Here is an 11104-nt window from a genome sequence, read left to right on the forward strand (position 1 = left end):
TAAAATTAGCCATCATTGATCTTCCATGGGTGTCTTGATGCACTAAAATTACATACCCAAGCAATCTCATCCAATTAGGAATATTCAGTGGTTGGCAGACTAAGAGATAGAGAGAGAAGAATACGACACCAGAAAGTTGTCAAACCCTCCTCCAAGGGCCCCTCTCTCGATGGCTAGAGAGGTCTATGCTACGGCTGACTTCCAAGCGCATAACCAGCCATACTATGGAACACTGATCCGCCTCCGAAATACCCAGGATGTACCGTGGGTGGTGGAAAAACTGAGTGCATAGCCTAGTATCCAGTGACCTGTCCATTCAAGACAGCATGCTGGCTCTGAAAGGTGGCGGGCTGAACTGGCATAACCTGTGGAATAGGCGTTCTAGCCACCTGTTCAAGCACGGGAGGAACCTGTTTTGGAGCCCCTGACTCCGCAACATGGGAGTGTTCCCTATCCTCTTGAGCCGCATGAAGTACCTGGGCTTGAGCATCAACAAGCTCCGTACGCAGTGTAGGTTGCCTATTTTGTCGTTGCACTAGTGGGGCTTGCAAGAACTCCATAAACCTTGGATTCTGCACCAGCTGCGAAAAGACATTCACCGCGGCAACTAACTGAGTCTTGAACGCATCATCCTCAAGTTGCCCAGTCATAAAGCCCTGTACTACTGGAGGGACATTCACATTGACAAGAGGTACAGACTGACGTGGCCGTGAGCTCTCGCCAATGTCAAAAACCATAGGGATCTCCTGCCTGTCCTTTGAAGAGGAACCCTCTTCCATAATGCCCTTCCCCTTGTCGGCCATAGTGTAATCCCACGTTCCTGCACTCTGTGTCTTTACCCAAAACAACCGAGGCTCACTCTTTGAGGAAAAAGTGATTGATGTCCCGGCAACGGAACCTTGGAACCGGCCCGTAGGGCGGTAGGCGTTGGCTTTCAACCGAAATTCTTTACTTTAGACCATAGTAGTCTCGTACGGTCCCGTACGTTTTGTACGCGTACGATGATGTGCGGTACTAAACGAACTAAAAAAATTTATGATGTACGATGACGTTATGTACGTTCAAATTTAAAAAAACAAATAATTCTCAAGTCTAAGGGCCTAAGGCTTAGGCCTTAATACTTACTTATAGAAACTTGACATTTGTATAGATTACAAGTTAGTAGTTACAATACTACAATGTAAAGAGTCAAGACTCAAAGACTAAAGAGAATGAGCATTACATAAACCAAAATGATCATTGAAATTTGATAAGTAGAGACCAAGTGGCAAGGGCTACAAAGTACTCAAAAAGTGGCAAGGGATACAAAAAAGTGGGGGGACCAAGTGGCAAAGGCTACAAAGTACTCAAAAAGTGGCACACCATAATAGAGAGACTAAATAGTAAAGTCACTAGTCACTAGTGCTCTCATCATCTTCCTCTTCTGAGCCTTGCTCATCAACATCATCCTCTTCCTCACAAGAGTCGAAGGATGACGGCTCATAATCTCCATCACTAATGATGTTGCCTTCATCATCATACTCTGGCTCTCGAGGCTCTCTATCCTCCATAGTGATGGCCGCCGCACAAGAGCCGCTTCCGGAGCCTCGCCGCACATAGGTCCTAGGAGCCTCCGTGGGTGTTGTTGATGCTTTGCCTCTACCTCTTGTAGCCTTGGCACCTCTCCCTCTTGTAGCCGATGTAACTCCATGGATGACGACCTTCTTGCATGATCGTGTGCGAGAAACCCGGCGATCAATCTCCTCAAGCTCCAAGTAGAGCTCACGAAAAATCATTTGCTCCTCAGGGTCTTGCTCTTTATTGACACTCTTTAGAGTGTCAATCGTAGGTGTGAGCTCATCCACGTTGACCTATTTGACATTTACAACAGTGGACAATGAAAACATAATTAGTATATTCAAACTAACTAAAGACTAGACTCTAGAGTATAGAAAATGGAGTGAGTCGTGATTATAATTTATAATTTATACCTGTCGAGCCATAGGCATCTCATGCATAGAGCGCAACATGCGTAAATTGGAGCGACAATAGATAAGTCGCTCTAATTGCTTCGTTGAGAGCTTGTTTCGGATTTTGGTGTGGATGAGGGAGTATGCGGACCAATTACGCTCACATGCTCTCGATGAGCAATCCTAAAACACATCAAGAGAGGCATAAGCTATAAGAGACTATAAGAGATTAAGCACAAAATGTAAAAGTTTGAGGCTTGTCGCTTACTTGGCCAAGAACCCTCAAAGCAAGTCGTTTGAGAGTAGGCAATTAATAGCCAAAGCTCTCCCACCAAAATAAAGGCTTCACCAAGGATTGCCGCTTCCAACACAAGTTGGAAGTAAATGCGGTGCCTTGTTGGTCGCTATAGTTGATTACCTCTTGGAGAAATGCTCCAATGTCCTCTTCTTTTAGCACCTTAAAGTGGTAATTGTTGCGCTCCTCAATAAGCTCTTGATTTGCAAAGAGTTCGGGCTTCTTGTAAGCCGGATGCAAGAGAGCCGCAAAGTAATGGATAGGTCTCTTCATCCAATCCCACCGCTTTGTGATTAGGAGGAGAATGTCGTCTCTCTTGGGAGAGTCCTCGAGGTAATCACTACAAGAAGAGAGAGGAAATGTACTAAGTAGAGAAACAAGCATGTAGAATTTAGATATATAGAGAATGTATTATGTAATAATAAATATGTAGTTATACCGTGTTCCATCGGGAGCCCCATCTAGGATTGTAGACTTCTCAATCTCCTTGTAAGCTTCCTCCATGAAGTGCCATAGAAGCCCAATAGTTGCCCCTTCCATGTCGGTCATGCGGAGAGCCTTGTACAAGGGCAAGATCGCAACGACAAGACCCTTAATTTCTTGCCAAAACTCCTCCCGCAAGCAAAGCCGTTGGATGGCTTTTGCATCTTGTTGGGAAGCGGCGGACTCTCCATTCATCCACTCCTTAAACTCATCGGAGACCATGGTCTTTTGTATTTTGTTTTGCACATCATAGAGCCGCTCTAGAAGTAGCCACATGGCGGCAAAGCGAGTGGCCGATGGCTTCTTCAACTCAAGGTCGGAGTAGGTGCGGTAAATGGCAAGCACCCTCACTTTGCCATTGATGAAATTGATGATGGAGAGTGCTTGGTTGAGGATATCTTTCACCCAACCTAGCTCCCCTATGTCTTCAAAGAGAAGGTCAAGGCAATGAGAGGCACATGGAGTCCATACTATGGATGGAAATTCCTTCTCTAGCCTCTTACTCATTGCCTTGCAATTTGAAGCATTGTCGGTAATCACTTGCACGACATGCTCCGCACCAACCTACACAAGAGGCATTTGTGACAAGAAGAGTTAAAACTTAAAAATTAAAACATAGGACTCATTGGCAATTGCTCAAGACATAAAGGCTCGATTTACAGTTTTACCTCAAGAATGGCTTGGCGGATGTGCTTCCAAATGAATGCCCCGGTCACTTTCTTCCCTCTCGAACCCGCATCCACCGCCCGTAAGAAGTACGTACCAAGAGGACAAGAAACAAGAATGTTGATGATGCCCCTCTTCTTGCGGTCGCTCCATCCGTCCGAGAGGATAGAGCATCCATACTTTGCCCAACCCGCACGTACGGGCTCAAGTGACTTGTCAATCCTTGCCCTCTCTTCATCAAGCTTCTTTGTTCTCATGTCATGGTATGACACACCCGTCCACCCTTCGCATGGACCAACCGCCGCAATTGCTATGATCATCCTCTTCCATCGCTCCAACCTAAGAATGTTGAAGGAGAGATTGCATTCAATCACCGTGCGGGCAATCTCTATTTCCGCGATTCTTTGTCTCTCCTTGAGGAAAGACAAGGGGCCGGAGCATCCACCCACCGATTTCGCAAGAGAAGTTTGCTTTGCCATCTTCGGAGGCCGGCCACCATCACTTGAAGACCCCTTGGACTTCTTGGACTTCTTGGAGGAGGCACTACCATCACATGAGGCCGCGGTGGCACCGGTAGCCATGGACATAGTTGGAGAGGCCTCTTCCTCCGAATCGGAGCTATCAACATCCGGCGACACGAACTCATCCGAGGTGACTCTACCCTTGCGTGTCTTCAATGGAAGATACTTTCTTTTGCATTCCGCAAGGATATCTTCGGGGATATTAAGACATGGCCCCGCTTGTCCTCCCATCTTTGTCAAGTGGATGATGAGACGGGTGACGGAAGAGGTCATAGCTTTTGGGCAATATTTGCACCACCACTTGCAAGAGTTTTGCTTGCCCCCCACCCGCTCAAAATATCGGCAATGCTTCTCAAGGCTTCATGAAGAGGAGGCGGCATTATGTAGTATGTAGCTAGTAGCTACTAGTATGATGTATGATGTATCAATAGATTAGAGAGAGAGAGAGAGAGAGAGAGAGAGACCCAAGGAAGCTTGAAGGAGAGACCCGCCACCCAAGGGAGCTTTAAGGAGAGAGATGGTAGACCCAATGGAGACTCGAGAGCTTGAGAGCTTCAATGGAAGCACATGGAGATGAGAGGGTAGAGCATTGAGAGGCTTAGGGCTAAAGCTTGTAGCTTGTAGTTGTAGGCTGTGTTGGATAACAAAGGGGAAGGGTTGCTTAAATAGGAGAGGAAGAGCATGTGAGGCTTGACTCTTGAGCAATGGGCATTGACCCTTGGGCAATAAGCATGGCAATGGCCCATGGGCCATGGGCTTGCATTTGGCTTCAAAACTGCCAGCAAACAGCTCAAAAAGGCCTACAAACTTGACGTTGCAAAACGGTCAAAAAGCTGCCAACGGTCATAAACTGCCGAAAATAGTCACCGGACGAAACGAATGGAACGCACGGGACGGGACGGGTCCGACTGGACGGAACGAGAGGTTCCGTTCGACGTACGAAAACTACCCTGCTTTAGACACACACAGAGCACTTTGCAAAGGTAACCTGTAACGGGGATTAACACCTAAGTACACACACGGCTCGAAAGCTAGAACGCTCCGAGCAGACGCCGACAACCTGTAGGCCCCAAAATTGGCGCCCCTTTCGGTATTTCTTTATTCTTTAACAGAGGGAATAAAACCTATGATCTCCTACAAGCTGCCCCGCACAATCTAGGCTAAGAAACACCTGTTCTCGCTCGATTTCGGCAACATAATTGTACTAGGACGCTTCACAGTCAATATCCCCACACAATAGGTGACGTTCCCGACGCATACGGACACTTTGCAAAACCTGGCGACAATCTGCAGCATGCTGAATTCTCTGTTTTCTGCCCCAAAAATGCGCCGGGGGTATTAGGGTCCGTACCCTAAACCTGCAAATGCAAAAATACACAGCAGGCTGTAATTCCCTGTTTGGGCTCCGTTTCGCGTGCCGGTCGTATCTGTAGCAAGACCTCGAGGGCTACTTGCCCTTTGAATTGGACGAGATTTCTAACATGAAACCTCTCCGAATTCACCTGTACCTGCGGGGGATTAGCCGCTAGCTAATCCAGTACCTGTGCAAGAGGCTCTTGCCTCGGCAATCGCGCATGAACCCACATAACTGTACATTGGTCAAATGAAAAGTCCACTAGTGGGGCATAACATACTGCTCGTAGGGGAGAGAGAGCAATGCGTAGCGTGCAGGGCATCACTCCTGGCACCGCACTGTACATAAGGGGGAAAGGAAGCACTCCATACCTCTTAACCTATGACAAAATGCATATTGGAGCTCCTCCCAGCTTAAATTTCAGCGCACATTTTTCTGGAAGAGGCAAGTGCATGAGAATTTGCCACTTTGCGCATTTACAAGCATTTTCCCGTTTCGGGTTCGCCGCTTAAAAATTTCCCGACTGGTCGCCCAATTGACTTCGCGGCAGAGTTGTAAAATGTTCCCCTAGTCATACCGGTGGTAATGACGCAAACACATTTCACAGCCCAAAATATCAGTTCCCTAAATTTTCAGAGATGCTTCCGTTGGGCTCCCACTGGTCATCTGACCATCTATCCTCATTGGGACCGCATCCAATAGTGCAATGTGGCCCAAATGTCAAATACTTTTTGTTGGTGAGCACACCTTGACTTTAGGCCTTTATTGAGTTCACTTCCTAGTATCCACCAGCTTGCTAAGTGCGACGGGGGGACCTATAATCTTGCTCTGAGCCTAGACATCCTCTTACCATACGAATTCCAGTGCCGACCACTACCCATCTGCAGGTGAAACTACCGTTCACATTGGCCATACAATGTCCGACCGTTTGCTACTTCAAGAAGAGGGTCTCAAAAATAAAACAAAACCCATAGGAAAGAAACCAACAACTAAAGTTAGCAGTTGCCATGTCCTCGTGACATAGTTAACAATTGCCACGTCCCCGTGACAGTTTCTTTAGCGGCGATGGTAGTCCCAAGATAGCAATCGCACTGGACCTCCAAGGTCATCTGCTCGAGAAGAGACATCTATTCAGAGATGTCGAGAAATTTCACGTTATAATCTGCTAGGGTTTTCATGGCAAGCATTTCAGAATACCCCACTCTACCAGAAGTTGCACTCCAAAGGAACAAACCATATAACTTCGGGCAAAAATTTTCTTGAAACCTTGCCAAGTCCTTGGAAGTGTGCGGCTTGGTAGCAATAGACATCAACATCTGCATGACCCTGCTTCTGAGAAAAACAATGACTTGAAACAAATTTGGATCCTTCTCTTGCAAGTGATCTTTATGGCTTATGCCCTGTAAGACATGAGCTGTGAAGACGGGAGCGCGCCCGATGCGCGATGAAATAAGGGTGGGAATGGCTAATGTTGCTAAATTGGCTTTATCTGACAGAAAAATAATTCTAAATGAATTATTGGATTTATAAGTGAGGGTTTTCTCGCTTGGAACATCAAGGAAAAAATAATTCTAAATGAATTATTGGAATTTTAAGTGAGGATTTTTCTCACTGGAGATATCCGAGTACGGAGTATTCCTAGTGAGTCATTCAAAGTAATGACACGAGCACTGTGAAAGGGAATATCTGTAAGGCCACCAGGAACGGGTGCTTCTGATGCGTCACATCGGATGGGTGACAGGGAGCATCGGAAAGAAGTATCCGACCATCCGGGAACGGACATCTCTAATGCGTCATAGGATGGGTGACATAGAGCATCGCGAAGGAGATTGTACCGTAAGTTCAGTAGGAAAGGACTAGGTGATGGGTATTCCTGATGCGTCACAAGGTGGGTGACGGGTGCATCGGAAAGGAGATATCCATAGTCGAGAGGAAATTCCGAACTGTGTTAGAATTGTGCACAAGGAAAAGCAAGCACTTGAATGAAGATGGGTTCAGAGGAAACTTTGAGGAAAAACAGATGCTTTTTGAGAAAGTGGGATTGCTTTTCGGGAAAGCAGATGCTTTCCCGCGAGGAAGTCGATGTTTGCATTGAAACTGTGCATGTGATTGCATCCAGGGAAGTGTTGTGAAAGCATTGTTTTTAACTTATAAGGTTTTATTGAGTTTTTGGACAGATTCAAACTATTTTTAAAATATGCCGGCCGCCCATTTAATAAGTAGAAAGCCATATGATAAATAAGGCCACAGATCAACCAACGTTTTCTCTCTCTTTTTCTGGCAGAACAACGAAAAAAAAACATGAAAAAAAAAATTGAAAAAAAAAAAAAAACGGCCGCGATCTCTACGCGAGCAACTATTCGTGCCCGTGGCTAGGAACTATAAAAGCATCACATGCCCTCACTCAGAGAAAGGATCGGTTTTTGCAAGAAGGAGATGCTACTGCAGAGTTCACCCGCAAAGAAGACGTTTGCCGGTGATGCCCATGTTTGTCCCAACTGTACCCGATGTCGCCAAGACCCAATGCGCGAGTTCCCTCGCGAAGAAGTGCCTACGGAGCATGTTTCCATCGCGACAAGCTGCTGTTTTTCTCAGTTTTCAGCCCATAAACGTCGTAGACGGGGCTGATTTACGAGAAGGAACTCAAGAACACACCTCTTTTCTGTGTAGGATTGGAAGAGAGGATTTTCTATGTAGAGATCTCTTCCGAGGAATTGCTTTTTCGAGAACCGAGTTGCGTTACGAGCGTCAAGACTTTGAAGGTACGATTTTCATGTTATGATCTCTAAGTATTTGATTGCAGGTGTACTTCCTCTTCGTGAGGGAGTAGGAGCAGAGGAAGGCATGAGCCTCTGCAGAAGAAAAGCGCTCTGAGGAACTAGAGCCAGATCAGCGCAAGGGTTTCGTACCCAAGTTTGGGAAGCAGATCCACGGATCGAAGAGAGGTAGACTCTCGAGATGTGATCCGGAAGTTGAAATTCCCAAGGGAAAGTGTAACAGACTTGGACACTCCAATTCAAGAATCAACCGCGACAGCACCAAATAACCACTTCAAAACAATTCACAGATCACAATAGATTTGCACTGGCCCGGCGGAGTTCCGTGCCTAGAGATATTGGCCCCAAAGACTGGCGCCCCTTTCGGTATTTCTTTTTTGTATTAATCAATCATCAAAGTACAAGAGAGCGGTTAGGGTTTCACTCTCAGACTCTGCGTCCAAATGCTCTGAGAAGTGAGGCCCTCACCACTAATTTAAAGGTTACAAGGGATACCCAAAAGCTTTAAAAATAAAAAGCATCGGTTCTCTCTCTCTCTTAGAGTCTTTTTCTCTTTTTTTTTTTTTAAAGCAAAATTCACGTCGTTCATCATTTTCCAAAAAAAAGAAAACTTTTTTTTTCAAGCCTCCGCGATTTCCGAAAATTAGGGTTTTTGGCAGAAATTAGGGTTTTTGTTGTCCGCCACGTCATCACTTCATGACATACCCCCCTCTTGAAAGCATTGTAATCGACCGCGACTACGCCTACAAAACCGACAAAAGCCATAAACCGTCTTAGCAGACACTGACTGTTAGTACCTATGTACTAGGAACACACATCTAGCACATGTACGAAATCGAAAGTCACATCACACGACATCACCAGACATCACAGAACATCACATGACATTCAACATTCATTCGGATCTTAGACCATGATTTATCGGCTATGTAGCTAGCAATCACATCTACGTCCAATCGGGACCTCATCGATGTCCGATTGACTAACCCCTATTGCAACCATGTCTATTCGAGATCAATCAGACCAAAATGCTGCAGTCATTTCGTCTATCAGTTCCTGCACTCACAAGAAGTCAAGAACAAATCAATATCGTAATCAGGAATTCCATTTCATAAAGTCATCCAGCAGAATACTGTCAGCTCTCAGTATCCCTGAAGCTCAAAGAGACATTAGTGACTTCAGTATCAAAATCGAGACATCTGTTGACAAAGGAGCGGAGTAACTCCCCTCTTGTGCATCCCACTGCACCAGATCTTCGGCCAAGCTGAGTTTTTGGGTTCCGTTTGGAGTAGCCCACTGCACCAGATCTTCGGCCAAGCTGAGTTTCTGGGTTCCGTTTGGAGTAGACTATGCTAAACCAAAACATCGAGGTAAAGTTTCACAATCCGAGGAGTATCTGCTAGGTCCTCCTCCTCCATCCACTTCGCATCAAATGCAGGAAAGTTCTTGAACTAAACCAAGAACCGCCTTCGGACTTTACCTTTCTTCGTATCCGTATGTGCCAAAATCTGTTCAAGAACAAGGGTCTCCTCGTTTTCTTCCACTGCGGGGTTGCTCATCAGGCTCCCCATCATAAGGCACATCACCCTTAACAGGGTTCAAGAGACTCACATGCAATGCATTATGAATCCTCCAAGTATCTGGCAGTTTCAATCGAAAGGAGACATCATTTATCTTTTCAGTAATCTGGAAAGGTCCGTAGTATCGCATACTAAGCTTTGGAAAAAGCCTCTCCTTTCCCTTTTTCTTCGTAGGCGTGCCTTCTCAAAAGTAAGAGCACCCAATCATCCTCCTTCAATTTCAAGTCGCGACGATGGCGATCCGCTGCCTTTTTCTGTCGTTCTTGAGACTTCTGGAAAGTCTCGCGAACCTTGGCAAAAGCCGTATCCAAATCTCGCGAATATTCATCCGCTTCCAATATCTAATCTTTCGTGCTCAGGAAGGATGGAACCTTCGCAGCACTTTCAACAATCTCACATGGCGTCTTCCCCGTCAAAGAGTGTATCGTGTTACTGTAGGCAAATTCCACCAAAGATAGGTTCTTTTCCCATTGAGTCTTCTGATCCGAGATACAAGACTTCAATAAATCTAAAATCACTGAATTGGCAATCTCAAATTGCTCGTCAGTATGCAAGTGGAACGATGACGAGAACTGCAACCGCGTGCCAATGTTCTCCTAAATTGCCTTCCAAAACAAACTCATAAATCTGGGGTCTCTGTCGGAGACAATCGTCTCAGACTGCCATGTAATCGGAAAATCATCGTGATCATTCTGTGTTCTCGGGAGATCAAAAATGAAATCCATTTCAATACTTTTCCATGGGCGGGTGGATATGGGTAAAGGCTGTAACAATCCCTTTGCTTTATGCCTGTCAAACTTGACCTTCTGGCATACCAAGCAACTGCGCACAAACTCTTCCACATCTTTCTTGAGTCTCGGCCAAAAGAAATATCTCTCTACCCCTTTCATGGTGGTAGCAATGCCGCGGTGACCCGTAAAAGGTGGACAGTGGCATTCAGTCATAACCTTATCCCTCAACGGTTGTGTAACGCACAACATAGTCTTTTTCATCAAGTAGCCTTCCCGAAGGGAGTATCCAGCTACTGTCTCCCCATCCCGTAGCCGTGTGAAAATATCTGCAAAATCTGTATCTGTGGCATACTGATCGACCATATCCTCGAAGCTCCTATGATGTATCGCAGAAATAGCCAGAACCAACGGTTTCCGAGACAAAGTATCTGCCACCACATTCTTTTGTCCCTGCACATGGACAATCTGGAAGTGGAACTGTGACAAGATGTTCGCCCACCGCATCTGCTTTTCTGAAAGCTGCTTCTGTGACAACAAGTAGCGCAAACTCTGATGGTCTGTAAAGTCAGTAAAATCCGCTCCGAGTAGGTAATGCCGCCACTGAGTAAGAGCATGGATAACCGCCAAAAGCTCTTTCTCATAGATCTGTGCTGTCATCTCCGGCCTAGAGAACAAACGGCTCTCGTAAGCTATGACATGGCCTTCTTGCATCAAGACCGCACCCAGACTACGACCACAAGCATCACAA

General features: G+C 45.9%; 2 protein-coding genes across 2 annotated transcripts; both read right to left on the minus strand.

The window, feature by feature from the left end:
• Positions 1-1039: 1039 nt before the first annotated feature.
• Positions 1040-2009, minus strand: LOC147434427 (uncharacterized). Its single transcript, XM_086489629.1, has 2 exons — positions 1971-2009; positions 1040-1850 (listed from the first exon to the last, which is right to left on the minus strand). The coding sequence occupies exons 1-2, from the start codon at positions 2007-2009 to the stop codon at positions 1392-1394; spliced, it is 498 nt and encodes a 165-aa protein (XP_086345755.1). The 3' UTR covers positions 1040-1391.
• A 221-nt stretch (positions 2010-2230) lies between these two features.
• LOC147434428 (uncharacterized) lies at positions 2231-3410 on the minus strand. Its single transcript, XM_086489950.1, has 2 exons — positions 2684-3410; positions 2231-2584 (listed from the first exon to the last, which is right to left on the minus strand). The coding sequence occupies exons 1-2, from the start codon at positions 3232-3234 to the stop codon at positions 2260-2262; spliced, it is 876 nt and encodes a 291-aa protein (XP_086346076.1). The 5' UTR covers positions 3235-3410; the 3' UTR covers positions 2231-2259.
• Positions 3411-11104: the final 7694 nt, after the last annotated feature.

Source organism: Adiantum capillus-veneris, chromosome 19, assembly GCF_014529385.1.
Source record: "Adiantum capillus-veneris isolate H3 chromosome 19, ASM1452938v2, whole genome shotgun sequence".
In the NCBI taxonomy this organism is placed as follows: domain Eukaryota; kingdom Viridiplantae; phylum Streptophyta; class Polypodiopsida; order Polypodiales; family Pteridaceae; genus Adiantum; species Adiantum capillus-veneris.

Coding starts and splice junctions, on each gene's coding strand:
- LOC147434427 (XM_086489629.1), bottom strand. CDS start 2,009: ATGTTGCGCTCTATGCATGAGATGCCTATGGCTCGACAG. Junction 1,851..1,970: donor AGATGCCTATGGCTCGACAG/GTATAAATTATA, acceptor AATGTCAAATAG/GTCAACGTGGATGAGCTCAC.
- LOC147434428 (XM_086489950.1), bottom strand. CDS start 3,234: ATGAGTAAGAGGCTAGAGAAGGAATTTCCATCCATAGTATGGACTCCA. Junction 2,585..2,683: donor GGGGCTCCCGATGGAACACG/GTATAACTACAT, acceptor CTCTTCTTGTAG/TGATTACCTCGAGGACTCTC.